Source organism: Chiloscyllium plagiosum, unplaced genomic scaffold, assembly GCF_037043375.1.
Source record: "Chiloscyllium plagiosum isolate Xiang-an unplaced genomic scaffold, Cpla_swu_hap1 HiC_scaffold_36, whole genome shotgun sequence".
Classification (NCBI taxonomy): Eukaryota; Metazoa; Chordata; class Chondrichthyes; order Orectolobiformes; family Hemiscylliidae; genus Chiloscyllium; species Chiloscyllium plagiosum.
Window position 1 is genome coordinate 49,003,676 of NW_028270174.1, and position 16,648 is coordinate 49,020,323.

Sequence of the window (16,648 nt, forward strand, 5' to 3'; positions counted from 1 at the left end):
CAGCAATAATTTGAACAAAAACAGAGATCAAGAAATACTGTGCAATTTGCAGATATCTCTTTTGATATTGAAGGTTATGCATCAGTTCCAGCTATTACATTTCTCCACTGGAGAGTCTTGAACCTGTATGAGGAAGATGAGTTACAAAGTTTAAAAATCACACAACACCAGGTTATAGTCCAACAGGTTTAATTGGATGCACACTAGCTTTCGGAGCATCGCTCCTTCATCAAGTGATAGTGGAGGGCTCAATCCTAACACACAGAATTTATAGCAAAAATTTACAGTGTGATGTAACTGAAATTATACATTGAAAAATTGATTTGTCTGTTAAGCCTTTCATCTGTTTGAATGCCATGATTGTTTCACTTCTTTCATGTGTAAATCACAAAACCTTTTTTAAAAAGTTGTATTCTCAGGTTAGCTGTTAACAATGGTGATAGCTAGACAATATGTTGAAGATGTTAGCCCCCTGTGTTCTGTCTATGCCATGATGTTTAGATTGATTCTAATCTAAAAAGTGAGATAACCGGGTTTTACATAAATGCATGCAGTTTTTGAGCAAAGTGCAATGTAACCCTGCAAGTACAAATTCACCCCACAAAATGTATGTGCATGTGGGTCTTTGTGTATGTGTCTGTCTGGGTTGGGGGTCGTGAGTGTGAGAAAGTGTATGTGTGTGTGTAGTGTGTCATAAGTGTGTGTATAGTGCAATGGTGGTCACCGATAATGTGACATGAAACCAAGGTCCCGTTTGAGGCCCTCCCTACGGGTACCGAACTTGGCTATCGGCCTCTGCTCAGCCACTTTTTGCTGCCTGTCCCGAAGTCCACCTTGGAGGATGGTCACCCGAAGGTCCGAGGTCAAAATGTCCTGGAGCACTGAAGTGTTTGCCAACTGGGAGGGAACACTCCCGTCTGTTGATTGTTGTGCGGCACCCATTCATCTGTTGTCATAGCCTTTGCTTGGTTTCCCCATGTACCATGCCTCAGGGCATCTTTGCCTGCAACGTATACGATAGACAACGTTGGCTGAGTCCAGGAGTACCTGCCATGTACAAGGTGGGAGGTGTCCCCACGCATAATGGTGGTATCTATGTCCACACTCTGACACGTCTTGCAGCACCTGCTGTGACGGTTGTATGGAGTTGTCCTGACACCCAGACAGTTTGCTATGAACAATGATCTGTTTGAGGTTTGGCGGTTGTTTAAAGGCAAGTAGTGGAGGTGTGGGGAAGGTCTTGGTGAGGTACTCCTCCTCATTGATAATGTGTTGCAGGTCACGAAGAACATGGCGTAGCTTTTCAGCTCCTGGGAAATACTGAACAATGAAGGGTACCCTGTCGTTTGCAGTGTATGTATGTCTCCTGAGGAGATCATTACGGTTCCTGGCTGTGGCACGTTGGAACTGGCTGTCGATGAGTTGGGCATCGTAGTCCGTTCTTGTGAGGGCATCCCTGAGTACTTTCAGGTGTCCGTCACGTTCCTCCTCATCTGAGCAGATCCGGTGTACGTGTAGGGCTTGTCCATAGGGAATGGCTGTTTTAATATGTTTTGGGTGGAAGCTGGAGAAGTGTAGCATTGTGAGGTTGTCTGTGGGATTGCGGTAGAGTGTGGTGCTGAGGTGTCTGTCCTTGATGGAGACGCACGTGTCCAAGAATGAGACAGATAATAGAGAGTAGTCCATGGTGAGTTTGATGGTGGGATGAAGCTGGTTGATGTCACTATGTAGTTTTATCAGTGACTCCTCGCCATGGGTCCAGAAGAAGAATACGTCGTCAATGTACTTGGTGTATAATGTTGGCATATTGGGGTGCACATTTGGTCCCCATGGCTGTTCCATGTGTCTGGATGAAGAACTGGCTGTCAAAGGTGAAGACGTGATCAAGGATAAAGCGGATCAGTTGTAGGATTTGTGGGTGGTACGGTGGCACAGTGGTTAGCACTGCTGCCTCTCAGCGCCAGAGACCCGGGTTCAATTCCCGCCTCAGGCGACTGACTGTGTGGAGTTTGCACGTTCTCCCAGTGTCTGCGTGGGTTTCCTCCGGGTGCTCTGGTTTCCTCCCACAGTCCAAAGATGTGCAGGTCAGGTGAATTGGCCACGCTAAATTGCCTGTAGTGTTAGGTAAGGGGTAAATGTAGGGGTATGGGTGGGTTGCGCTTTGGCGGGTTGGTGTGGACTTGTTGGGCCGAAGGGCCTGTTTCCACACTGTAATGAAATGTAATCTAATCTAATCTAGGATGGTGTTTGGAGATTGGCAGTTGTTGGTGTTGAGTACTGAAGCTGTTGCCGCAATGCCATCATTGTAGGGGATGCTGGTGTAGAATGTGGAAACATCCATTGTGTCGGGGAATGTTCCCGGTTCGACTGATCCGTGGGTGCTGAGTTTCTGTAAGAAATCCGTAGTGTCGTGACAGAAGCTGATTGAGTTACAAACAACTTAGCTTTATTTGCATATTTCCCCAGTACTTTACAAGTTGTGTGCAGCAACTAATAGAATATTGACCCCTGGATTTTTAAAATGTGAACTGCAAAGGGACTGTGGACATCCCAAAATGCTTCATAGCAATTGATTATTTTGAACTATAATCATTTCTTATGTGGATAACACCAGTCAACATATGCACAGCGAGGTTACGCAAAAACAGGAATGAGAAAAATGAATAGTTAATCTGTTATTTTGTAGATATCAATTGGCCAAAACACAGGATAACATGTATATATTTGTCTAGTGTTTAGCATTTTAAGAACCAGGTTTATTTCTTGAGTATCTCAGAATATTTTCTGTTAGAGTATTTATAGCTGTTACTAATTCTGTGCCTTTCTTTCTAGGTGATTTGTATGGAGCTATTGGCTCTCCAGTGAGGCTCGCCAGGACTGTTGTGGTTGGCAAACGTAAAGAACTAGTTGAGCGCCTACTTTTTGTCCTTAGCTACTTTATACGGTGCTCAGATCTTCAAGAAAACCAGCTAATATGCAAAGAGAAACCCTCAGAAGGTGAGAATATCCAAGCAGAAACCAACATCTCCACTGCACTAGTGAAGGGAGAAGTGGAAGAATCAGAATATGTAGTGGTCAGTGTTCATAAAGATGATCCTACTGTGGTGACTCCACTTCGATCTTCAACCAGTGTTGAGAAAGAAAATACGATGGTTGTAGATAAATCAATACAAGTAGATATAAAATCCAAAGCAGTTAGTAAGACTCAATCTGATAGCTATGAAAGGTATACTTCTGGACAGTACGATGAAGCACCTTCAGTTGTGAATGGAGCCCAATTTGACACTGCTAACACGTGTGCAGAAGTCACAATGATTCAAGAAAACACAAAAGAGACAATAACAACCATGAAAGAATCTGCACTGTGTGATACAGAGACACAAATACTTGGGCATGAGGCGTTTGGATTAACTGATGGACCTACTTGTTCTGCATCACCAACTGCAGCAAAGCTGACAAGCAGTCTTCCAGTGAAAATATCTCGAGCTGCTTCTGTCCTATCTGGAATGAAGTGTCCAGATAGGTTTCCTCAAAGGAGCCCATACCTGCAGGATAGAGTGCTGTTTCAGATTGGGTGTTCACTATCACCTGACTCTGATATTGAAACTAGAAGGAAGGAAATGGAAGAGCAGTTGGAATGCCTCAGGGACCACAAAGGTGGAAAAAATAACAGTAATCGAGTACAAAAAGACATCAACGTGTCAAAAACAGACAGAGTAGATCAACCTGCTGAGGACCAACCAGAGATGGCTGACGCTGTAGGAAGAATGCAGGCAAAGCAGGACCATTACTGTGAGAGAATTCCTTTCTCTGAAGGAAGCATAAGTATCTCTGAACATTTCACTGAGGACAGTGGCCCTGCAGCAAGCAACATAGCTGAGCTATCTAACCAGGCTTGTGGTATCTCCATTGCAAAGGAAACTATCATATCATTTGTATGCTCAAATGGAGAAAACACCACCAGCAACACCGCAAACATAAGAACTTCATGCTGTGATGATTTGAAAATGCCTCCACTTGAATTGGTTGGTGCTAATTCTGGCAGACAGGATTATGGGGACAGCGCCTCTACTGTCATCCCTTGTCGGGAGGATGGTGACTCTGAGAAGGACATTACCTTGAGGATAGATGGTGACATTCCCAGGAATGAAAGTTCTGACAGTGCTCTTGGAGACAGTGATGATGAGGATGTAACCCATGATTCATCTACACAAGGACTGGAGTATTTTAATGAGAGACGAGATACCATGGAAGAGCTTGAACTTTCAATGCCAAGGCAAGTAAGAGCATGGTTACTAGAGTTATTGGCTGGAAGTAAAAGTCCTTCCAAGTTTTGGCTCTATGGTAGATTTGATCAGGTTTGTTTGCGTTATGACCCCTTTATAGTCACCCTTTCCTCAAATTAAATAACCTAATCTATACTGTCTTGGCTTACAGTTCTCAAGTGCATATTTCAGGAAGTAGCAGAGAGCTGCCAGCCTCCAAGAAGTCATGATGTAACTCGAGACTTTGAGCAAAAGTTAGGAGCATAAAAACAGAATAAGCCATTTAGCCACCTGTTTGCCATTCAATGAAATCATTGGCAATCTGTTACCTAATACCATAGACTCTTTGCCTATATTCTTAATGTATCTCATTTGAGTTGAAAGCTGAGATTAATGGATTTCTCTTGACAATTGAATTGATATCAGTTTTTAAAGCGAAAAGCACTGTCTTTTTACGTAGACGTATTTCCTAACTTTATTCCTGAAAGAGATGCCTATCTCTTTTAGGCTACATTCCCTAATCCAAAATTCACCATCCAGTGGAATCATTATCAAACTATCCATTCTATCGGTTCCTCTTAATATCTCAAAACATTAGTGCAACCTTATCAACACCAGGAGTCACAGCATGCAATTTGAGTAATTGTCCATTGTTCCTTCTATTTACTGCAATTCAGTCAATCCCTAACTAGATCAATAATTAGCCCTCCATTCCAGGAACCCCATCTTCTAGTTCTGCCCCGAGGGAGACATTTATATCAAACACCTTAAGGAATTTAAAATTTAAATATATATTCCATTTGTGGAATCTAGCAGAGTAGGGCACATTTTTTAAAAAGTCATCTCTCCATTCAAGATGAGGAATTACTTTGTGTTGTTAGTATCTAGAATTCTGTTTGCCAGAGAACAGTGTAGACTGGGATGTTGAATTTATTCAAAGCTGAGTTAAATTCTTGATCTACAAGGAAGTCTAAGATTGAGTGTAATGTTAACAAGATATCAGGAGATATGGTTAGTGATAACCAGGTCAGCCTTGATCTTATTGAATGGCAAAGCGTGTTCAGTGGACTGAATGGCTGCCTCCTGCTTTTGTGTTTTGCAATAATATATGCAGATAAAATCTTAGTCACCATGTCCATTTGCTTTGTCAGGCACAGCCAACATTGTCATTCTATAATGACACTCTGATAAGCTTGTACTTTTCGCTGTTCTTAGCTATAGATGCCATTAATGTTAGGCTAACTGACCTATAATTCTTGTTCTCTCTATCACCTTCCTGAAATGGAAGTGATGTGCAATGTTTCAATTTTATGGAAGGTTTTCTGAATTGAGAGGTTCTTGCTATCTGATTTGTTACCCTTTGCTTGGAACTCTCCCATTTACCAAGATCAATGCTCTTTCACTTTGTTTTATTTTGTCCCTTAACTCTTTAGACATTCATTACTGTTTTCTGTGGAAACTAGACCTAACACTCTCCTCTGGCAATAACTGGTTTAGTATTACCTTTTTTTGGATACAGCTGTCTGGTCTGTGAAATTAACCATTAATGTTTTATGACATAGTTTACTGTAAGTCTGTAAGTCTTGGTCCCTTCCCATTAAAGTCACCCTTGTCAAAACGAAGTGTTGAACTATTAATTGTGTTAGTCACTTTGATCAATGTCTGTAAGCAGGTTGTTAACAAAATCTGTTGTCTTTACTTTTCACCTAATTGGTTTGACCTCTTGTTGGCTCAAGGATTTGTTGCTTTGACTATGCCTGCTTAGCCCAACATATATAGAATGCAGTATCTCTAATTATTCCACTTTGCTTACATGTCTGTTATTTGCATTAATCCAATCTGCCACCACAGGGTTCCTTTGCATAACTGCCAGTGCCCTAACCATAAAGTTTCACCTGCCTGCTTGCTTTTAGTTCCTATCTTATTTTGGTTGCAACTTAAACTTGATATTGAGGAAACATCAAAGCATCCTGTAATTAAGGTATTCCTTTGTATACTTATAAACCCTATGGACAAGAAGGTTCTAGCTTTGATTTCCAGATTCTTCCATAGCTGATCTTCAGTGCAGTAATTAGTCCATTGATAGAGGAAAAAGAAAAATCACCCTTTGCTGAGTATTGCTTAGGTGTTGTTTAAGTGTGTACACATGGACATTGGCTGAGGAGTAGATACAGCTAGGCTGTGACATCCAATAGGATTGAAAAGGTTGATATTTGGAGAACTTGTGAATGCGTAGTGACCACTTGGACATATCTTTGGAAGATGTGCCTTTTGAAAGAGACACCTACAAAATTGCCCAAAGAAGACCATCTTAATTTAAAAGTATTACAAAATAGGCATGGTATATTTAATTAAGGCTGTTTCTATATATAAGGATAAATATATGGGACTGTTTATGTGCCTGAACATATGTACAAAGTATACAATTTTAAAATACAAACTTTTCTGTGGTTCTGCTACAGCATCAAAATGAGCAGCAGACCAAGTATCAGTAACTTTGGAAAATCTTTGTTTGGTGGCTACTGTTCTCAATATGTCCCAGACTTAGTCTTACATGGAACTTGCTCTGACGAGAAGCTGAAACAGTGTTTAATGGCGGATTTAGCACATGCTGTGCAGGTAAGTGTTTTGATTGTAATATCACTGACACTTGCAGTTCTAGTATGTTCTGTCCGCATTGTGCTCTACAGGTTTTATTAACCCATTACGTAATTCCTGGAAGGAGGTTGCACCACTCAACATACAAAAGCATTTGAGACAAGACATAGACATTTTAAATTAGTGCGTATGTAATTTGAAATGAGGGATCAAACATAGAGTTAGTCCAAAGGCTAATTCTCAGATGTGGTTAAAATGTAATGGGGAAAGTAATAATGTATGTTACATATGCGCATTGATCCACATTCTTGACCACCAAAACCTCATTATGTACCATAATGGATTGGGCCCATGAGTAAATCAGTGTCAAATTACATGAATTCCAGTACTGTGTTGCTTGCCCCCAACTAAGCTCTTCATTTCCCTTGAGCTGTCTTTCCATAAACAAGATCAACTGTTGCCAGAATAGCTAATTTGTTGCTCAAAGCTACCCCTCTTTATCCAGCTACCGAATGTGCTGCAAGACTGAGTCGACCAAAAGTACCACTGTGGCATCCAGTGAGTCCCTAGCTACAACAACAATAATGGATGTGCATTCTGCTATTTTCACATTTCAGCTCAAGCAAGAAATGGCATGTTTTAAACACGCTTGTGCTTTTTAGAGCACATGATGAATTCAATGCCAAATGGTTATTGTTGTCTTAGCATTCAGATTATGATCAACTCCGTTCAAGACAATCTGTTAACTTCAGAGTTGACTGTTTAGTTGAGCCCACCAGGGGTTACCAACAGGATCTTTTGGATAATTCTCACCAATACTTGTGTATGTTGTGTGTGTCTGAGGCAAAGTTGGTTGGCATTGCAAAACATTTTTCAGCCAGCTAAATCTAGCAGCTGGATTATTTTGGAAATGTTTTGTTGTGAGGGGCTTTCAGCTAGCAAATTAATCTGCAGATCAATATCCAGATGGTAAAGGAATGAAATTAAGCTGACTTTGGCTTTGGCAGCTAAGAGTTTTGAAGTTCTAATAGCTAGAAACCTGACTTTTTACAGCATCTGCTCAATTTTGAATGGAGTTTAATAATTTGCATTGTTCTAAAACAGTTTATCAAGGTCAAAATATTAAACGCTGTTGTTATGAATTATTTACCCTTTTTCTATTTTAGCACCCTGTTTTGGATGAGCCTGTTGCAGAATCTGTCTGTATTATTGCAGACACCGATAAGTGTTCAGTGCAAGTGGCTACAAACCAAAAGAAAATGATGGATAGCAAGTTGGGCAAAGAGGTGTTGGTCTCTAACCTGGTTTCCTCCTTGCTCCAATCCATTCTTCAGCTTTACAAACTAAAGCTCCCACCTGATTATGTAAGTAAAAAGTTAGGTCTGTCTTGTGATTTGTCTAGACTACATTCCAACCACATGTCTGGTCAAGTGGTGCCCATTGTGCAATACGAAACAAATTTTCAGGATACCATAGGGCCAACCAGGACTAAATTACAAGTGTATAACTATTGCTACATATGTATGAGTTGGGTGCTAAATTTAATCTCCAGATCACTGCCTGAGCCATTTGAAACTTGGCATAGGAACAGACAGATCTGAGTCTGAGAATTAGCACGTGCTTAAAGGAAAGCAGAGTTGCTCAGTTGTTAACACTACTGCCTCATTGCACCAGAGACCTGGATTTGATTCCACCCTCAGATGACTTTGTGTCTATGTGGAGTTTGCTCATTTCTCCACGTGCCTGCATGAGTTTCCTCCAGGTGCTTCAGTTTCCTCTCTGACCAAAGATGTGCAACTTAGGTGGATTGGCTATGCTAAATTGCCCATAGTTTCCAGGGATTATGCAGGCTAGGTGGATTAGCCATGCAGGTATAGTCTGGATGGGATACTGTTCAGAGGGTCAGTGTGAACTTGAAGGGCTGAATGGCCTGCTTCCACACTTGAGGGATTCTATAAATCTCTGTTGGAATGAGGGGCTAAGAAATCTCATGATGGGGAGGAGTCAACAAAATAGCTTTGGTAACCTAAATGTAAACAATATCCAGTAAGATGAGCAGATGAGAGAATGAAGTGAGGGAGGACATTAATTTCAAAAGAATATCTCATTAAAAATATGTAATTTTAAGAATAAATTCACTGAAGTGCAAGGAAGTCCTCTTTAAAAATGAGTTAAGATGTCTGTACAGCAATGTACTAAACCATGGTACCACAATCTCAACCTGCAATGCTGTAAAGGTGGAACTCGTGAGCTTTCACTGAGACCCAGATCCTGTTCTGCTGATTTAGATTACTTTCAGGAGTAGCCTCCAACTATTAAATTACAGAAACATTGCATCTCTGATCCTGACTTCAAGTATCAATTTAATTTCAGCAAGTGCGTCTTGAAGCATGCCAAGCCTTTAACAATACGAAAGATTGATGGCATCTTCCTCATACAGTTGCTTTGCCCACCTTAAATATATATTTTAGCTAGTTACCAGATTTTACATAAATAACTTTCAGTAATAATTATTTTATAAACTAACCACTTTTTTGTGTAAAGAATAAAGCCATGTTATTGGTTATTTCTAAATTAAAATGCTGCAGAGTTGAGAGCATTGCATGAGCTGATGAGTTCTTAGTTCGTGGACCACTTGGTATGTGGTCATAGTCTTTTCACTACTTTAGAAATACCATCTAGAAACAAAAAAAAAGAATAGTCGACTCAATTTCAAAAGTGACTAATATTATTGAATGGACTGAGTAAGTAGCTGAGATGGTAGGCAATGATAACGTGATAAACAGGACCTGATCAGGTGTACCCTAGAACTCTGGGAAGCTAGGCAAGTGATTGCTGGGCCCCTTGCTGTGATATTTGGATCATCAATAGTCACAGGTCAGATGCTGGAAGACTGGAGGTTGATTAACATGCCACTATTTAAGTAAGGTGGTAAGGAAAAGTCAGGGAACTATAGACTGGGGAGCCTGACGTTGGTGATGGTCAAGTTGTTGGAGGGAATCCTGAGGGACAGGATTTACATGTATTTGGATAGGCAAGGACTGATTAGGAATAGTCAACATGGCTTTGTGCGTGGGAAATAATGTCTCTCTAACATGATTGAGTTTTTTGAAGAAGTAACAAAGAATTGATGAGGGCAGAGCAGTAGATGTGATCTGCATGGCGTTTTGTAAAGCGTTTGACAAGGCTCTTCATGGTAGATTGGTTAGTAAGGTTAAATCACATGGAATACAGGGAGAACTAGTCATTTGGATGCAGAAGCAGCTTGAAGATAGACAGAAGGTGGTGATGGACGATTGCTTTTCAGACTGGAGGTGTGACCAGTGGTGTGCCACAAGGATCTGTGCTGGGAAAGCAAATCAGGGCAGGACTTACACATTTAATGGTAAGGTCCTAGGGAGTGTTGCTGAACAAAGAGACATTGGAGTGCAGGTTCATAGTTCCTTGAAAGTGGAGTCTCTGGTAGATAGGATAGTGAAGAAGGTGTTTAGTATGCTTTCCTTTATTGGTCAGAGCATTGAGTTATGGGAGTTGTGAGATCATGTTGCAACTGTGCAGGACATTTGGTTAGGCCACTTCTGGAATAGTGTGTGTAATTCTGGTCTCCCTCCTATAGGACAGATGTTGGGAAACATGAAAGGATTCAGACAAGATTTACAAGAATGTTGCCAGGGCTGGAGGGTTTGAGCTATAGGAAGAGGCTGAATAGGCTGGGGCTGTTTTCCCTGGAGCGTCAGAGACTGAGGGGTGACCTTTATAGAGGCTTACAAAATTGAGGGGCATGGATAGGATAAATAGACAAGGTCTCTTCCCCGGGTTTGGGGAGTCCAGATCTAGAGGGCATAGGTTTAGGGTGAGAGGGGAAAGATATAAAAGAGACCTAAGGGGCAACTTTTTCACGCAGAGGGTAGTACGTGTATGGAATGAGCTGCCAGAGGAAGTGTTGGAGGATAGTAAAATTGCAACATTTAAAAGGCATTTGGGTGGGTATATGAATAGGAAGGGTTTGGAAGGATATGGGCCAGGTGCTGGCAGGTGGGACTAGATTGGGTTGGGATATCTGGTCGGCATGGACTGGTTGGACCGAAGGGTCTGTTTCCATGCTGTATATCTCTGACTCCGTCTCTGACTGCCTTAAACCTTTATTTTCAGAAGATCTTCAATAAGGTGCTTCCTAATAGTCCGGGAATGTGGAGTTAGGGCAAGTGACAATAGATTTGTAAACTGGCTTCAAGACGAAGAATGAAGTGTAGTTATTCAGATGAGTAAAAGATAGGAAGTGACATTTCACGTGATTAGTGCGAGGACAATCGCGGTTCATAGTTGATCCCAATGACTCTGCCATCAAAAACACAATTTCTGAATTTGTAAATGACTAGATTTTTCTTTACAATTTATAAATCAATGGGAGAAAGGAGTAAGAGGTTACCATCATAGAATTGGATGAAGTTAGACTAGAGGAGTCTCTAGGAATGTAAATTTTGACATTTCGACATCTAGGAAGGACAGACAGTAGTGGTCAGAGAATTATAAACTGACTAGGGAGAATGAGTTTAAAGCAAATTAGTATTAATAAGATTGTACAGATGCAATTAATAGAATTAGAACATAGAACAGTACAGCACAGTACAGGCCCTTCAGCCCACGATGTTGTGCCGAGAATTTATCTTGATCTAAGATCAAACCTAATCTACATACACCTCAATTTACTGCCGTCCATGTGCTTCTCCAGCAGTTATTCAAATGTTGAAAGTTAAGTCCCCGGAATTTGATATACTACATCCCAGATTATTGACTGAGGTAACTATAGAGATAATCAATCCATTGGTGATTATCTTCCAAAATTCTATAGATTCTGGAATGATTCTTGCAGATCAGCTAGCAAATGTTGCCCTTCTTATTTAAAGGAGAGAGAAATGAGGTCACTGCAGACCTGTTGACCTTCATCAGCCATAGGGAAAATGCTAGAAAATGCTATAAAGGATTTGATAAATGGACACTGATTATATAGGCAGAGTCAGCATAGATTTGCAAATGGGAAATATAGTTTGAGAAAGTTGCAGATGAATTAAGTCAATGGATCTAGTATACTTGGATTTTGAAATGGGTTTTGATTAAAGTTCTCCACGTGAGGTGGTTTAGCAAAATTAAACCACATGGAATGGCAAGAATTAAAGATTGCCTAACAGGCAGAAACCTTAGAAATAAACAAGTTATGCTGGTGTTGGCAGGCAGTAACTTATAGGGTACCACTAAGTGGGAATGTGTTGTGAGGAAGATGCGAAGCAGCTTCAGGAGGATTAGGACTGGTTTGGTGAGTGAGCAAAAGCACAGCAGCAGAGATATAATGTGCAAAAATGTATGATGCTATCCACTTTGGTCGGAGGAATAGATGTGCAGAGTATTTCTTGAAATGGTAACGTGGGGAATGATAGAGGTAAAAAGGGACCTACGTGTCCTTGTTGATAAGTCACTGAAGGCTTAACATGCCGATGCAACAAGCCATTAGGAATGTTTAAGGAATGTTATCCTTATCACAAGAATTTGCAAATGGGAGGAGTGAAGTTTTACTTTTAATTTGTGATGGGGATCAAAAAAAAGGCTGATGAACTGACTTAGATTAGATTAGATTAGATTACAGTGTGGAAACAGGCCCTTTGGCCCAACAAGTCCACACCGACCCACAACCCACCCATACCCCTACATTTACCCCTATACCTAACACTACGGGCAATTTAGCATGGCCAATTCACCTGACCTACACATCTTTGGACTGTGGGAGGAAACCCACACAGACACGGGGAGAACGTGCAAACTCCACACAGTCAGTCGCCTGAGGCGGGAATTGAACCCGGGTCTCTGGCGCTGTGAGGCAAAGGGCTAACCACTGTGCCACCCACACTTCATACTTTGCTTCTGCCTTCACAAAGGAGAACACTAATAATATACCAGGAAATGATGCGGAATGCAAGTTTCAGTGAGAGGAACTGAAATAATTCTGTATCCAGAGAACTGGTGTTAGAGAAATTGAGATTGAAAGCTGACACCCCCAGGGTCTGATAATCTACTTCCTGGAATACTTCAGGAAGTGGCCCTCGGAATAGTAAATAAATTGGTGGTCATCTTCTCAGATTCTTTAGCTACCTCCAATGTCTAGGAACTGTTCCAGGGTCTAATGTAACCCCATTATTTTAAAAGGGAGAGAGAAAACCAGAAATCGGAGACGAGTGGGTCTGATGTTTGGTAGGGGGAAGAGTCCATGTCAAGGATTTTATAGTGGAGCACTTAGAAAATAGTGATAGAATCAGACCCAGCTTGCATTTACAAAAGCACTATCCTGCTTTACAAATCGACTGGAATTTTTCAAGGATGTAATTCATAGAATTGATGGGGGGAGCCAGTGAACTTTATTTGGACTTTCACAGGACTTTCAACCTGTGGGATTGTGGGTAGTGGCATTGAGATGGAGAGGAAAATGGTAAATACACAAGAGTAAGAATAAATGAATGGCAGGCAGTGACTAGTGTGGTACTCCAGGCATTGTTACTAGGATCCCAGCTATTAGCAATGAATGCTGATAATTTGGATGAGGGAACTAAATGTAATACTTCAAAATTTGCAGATGACCAAGCTGGGTGAAAGGGTGAGCTGTGAAGATGATGCAGAGTGATTTGGACAGGCTGAGTGGGCAAACACATGTATAATGTGGAAAAATGTGAGATTATCCGTTTAGGTAGCAAAAAAACGGAAGACATATTATTTGGCTATAAATTGAGAGGAGGGGGACTGGCTAATGAGACCTGGGTATCTCCAACACCAGATGCTGGAAGTAAGCATGCAGGTCCAGCAGACAGTAAAGAAGGCAAGCTTTGCATTGTCCTTCATAGTGAGAGGATAGGAGTACAGGAACAAGGATGTGTCTTGCTGCACTTTTACAGGACATTGGTGAGACCACACCTGGAATATTTTGTACAATTTTAGTTTCCTTATTGAGGAACAATGTTTCTTAAAATGGAGAGAGCATGGCAAAGGTTACCAAATTGATTCCTCAGATGGCCGAATATGAGGAGAGATTTAGTCTGTTAGGATTGTATTCACCAGAGTTTACTGAGGGAGAATCTCAAACCTATAAGATTATAACAGGACTAGACAGGTTGCATGCAGGAAGGGTGATTTCAGTACTGGGGGAGTCCTTAACTACTTTAAGTATAAGGGGTAAAACATTTAGGACAGCTGAGAAATCTCTTCACCAGGAGAATGGTGAGTCTGTGGAATTCACTACCGCAAAGTGGTTGAGGCGAAAATAATGTTTTCAAGAAGAAAATTGATCCAGTGCTTCTGGCTAAGGTGTTCAAGGAATGCAATTTTGGAGCTGATACCTCCAGCATGGATGTAATGGTCCAGAGGAGGTTCACGAGAATGATCCTTGGAATGAAAGGCTTAACATATGAGGAACATTTGAGGACTCTGGGACTATACTGAGTTTAGAAGGATTTGATTGAAACTTGCAGAATACTCAATGGCCTGGACAGAGTGGATGAATGAAATATGTTAGTAGGAGAGACGACCCGAAGGCATAGCCTAAGAGTAAAGGAAAAGCTGTTTAGAAAAACTTCTTTAGCCAGAGCGGTCGATCTGTGGAATTCAATGACAGAGGGCTCTGCAGGCCAGGTCATTTTGTATATTTAAAACAGAGATTAATAAGTTCTTGATTGCTAAAGAGGCCAAAGGCTATGGGAAGAAAGTGGGGAAAATGAGGTTGAAAAACTCATCAACCGTGATGGAATGGCAGAACAAACTCGATGGGCTGAATGGCCTAATTTCTGCTCCTATGTCTAATGGCCTTGCGATACAGTGAGAGGGTGGGATTAGAGGATTCACCTTGATAGTCACCTGTGACCAAATTCAATGGTAGATCAGGCTCAATGGGTCAAATGGCCTACTCCTCCTATCTTCTATGTTTCAGTATTACTTGATAGCTGGTTATGTGTTTCCACACACTTGAAAACCTACATCTGCTGTCACATCAGAAAGGTATTCCCCCACCACCATCCTAAGACACTCTTTAATAAATTTTTATTTCCGTTTTTAAAATATTTTGGCCAAATTTCTCATGGGTAAATGTATTTGGTTGACTTTAACAGCATTTTGTTTTGATTATAGTTGAGCAGTTCTGGCGTTTTTGTTTTTGCAGTGCTTAACCCATCTTGAGGACAGACTACAAGAGCTGTATTTTAAAAGCAAGATGCTGTCCGAATACCTGAAAGGCCACACCAGAGTGCATGTAAAAGAATTGGGAGTGGTGCTGGGGTAAATTGGAATCTTGAAGCTGTATATTCTACTAGTTTTCAAACGTGTTGTGTTTTCAATAGTATTCATTAAAGTTCCCAAAGTTATGGCACTTCAACTTATAAACTTAGGCAGGTTATATTATGACTGAATTTTGACAGCATAATTTGGCTATAATGTCGCTGAAGAATTAGGAAATGGTATTTTTGAGAATACTTACCTCTACTCGCTATGGTGAGATTCCAATGGGGCTCAATTCGCGAGCTTCATTCTGTGCATGTGCAGATAACTGCGCCAAAATCTCTGTGCCCTTCTGCCATGACCATGCCGTTTTGCACATGTGCCAGTGTTCATGTCATTCTGCTCATGTGATGTTGGTGCCAGTCTACATGCCGTTCTGTGCATGTTTGATTTCAGTGAGGGTCTTTGCGCCGATGGCAACTGCCAACAGAGCAGTTTTGAGAGGTACTGTACAGAGTACTGTGTTAAATTTACTTTTGTTAATAAAAATGATTTCAACCTTCATTCAGGCTGTGCTATGCTTTGCGTTAGACTTTTGAGCAATCGTGAGTGATATTCTTTGCCGGTCTGCCCCTAACCCCACTTTCCCCATAGGCCCTCAATTTCTATTAAGTGAGGTTTCACTGGAATGCAACTACAGCATTCTAGCAGAACCACCTGTACCTTTTTAATGACATTTCTCTCCCCCCTTTTACACTCCTAGCTCTTTTAGAAGTACATAAAGTCTTGGAATTATTTATGACATAGAGACAGAGACTGTTTAGTTCAAGTCCTATGCAAGGTCCCATGGGCCAATCCAGTCAATCCTACTTCCTTGCTCTTAACATTACTCACTTCTCACTCTCCAGCTCTCCTCGAGTGCAAATCAAATTTCCTTTTGAAAATATCTGCTAAGGTTTTTAATTTTCTAAATTACTATAATTTTCAAATTCTTTTATTCAAGTGCTATTTTTGTGCAAAAATAAAATGCTGTCAGTCATGCTTCACAAATTTTGGCCTGTCACAGGTACAATGTCAATTTGGAACTGATCTTTTGTAACACCCTTTTCTTCAGGGATAAAGTTGATGTAAGAACTTTGTTTTATTTTGAATGTACATTTCTACTTTGATTTTCCATTTCTAAGAGTTCAAATGATCCTTTAGGAAAGTTGATGCATTCCCTCATCAACCTGGGAGAGAGGCTTAGATTTGAGTTTACCAAAATGGTTCAATTAAAACTGTTCCAAATAAGTGATCCTGGTTTTGGTGCATGAAAATAGAACATGGTACAATTTTCTGATCCGCCCAGCCTTCAAATTGCCTCACTTAATTTAGAATGACTACAGTCCTGCAAGGGTTTTTGTTTTGTTAATTGTAAACATAAGGTTCTTTATTCCTTATACAAACCAACTGATTTTGGAGAGTATTGGCCACTAAACATAGCTTGTGTATCATTGTTATTTAAGGCTGTTGTATGAGATGCCATCCAAATAGGA

At 40.8% G+C, this 16,648-nt stretch overlaps 1 protein-coding gene across 2 annotated transcripts in view; it reads left to right on the forward strand.

The window, feature by feature from the left end:
- Positions 1-16,648, forward strand: part of LOC122539310 (folliculin-interacting protein 2-like) — a 119,170-nt gene that overhangs the window by 98,140 nt on the left and 4,382 nt on the right. For both annotated transcript variants that reach the window (XM_043674008.2, XM_043674009.2), the window contains 4 exons: positions 2,833-4,276; positions 6,728-6,884; positions 8,030-8,227; positions 15,058-15,173. In XM_043674008.2, coding sequence (XP_043529943.2) covers positions 2,833-4,276; positions 6,728-6,884; positions 8,030-8,227; positions 15,058-15,173 — 1,915 coding nt within the window. The remainder of the gene's footprint in view (positions 1-2,832; positions 4,277-6,727; positions 6,885-8,029; positions 8,228-15,057; positions 15,174-16,648) is intronic.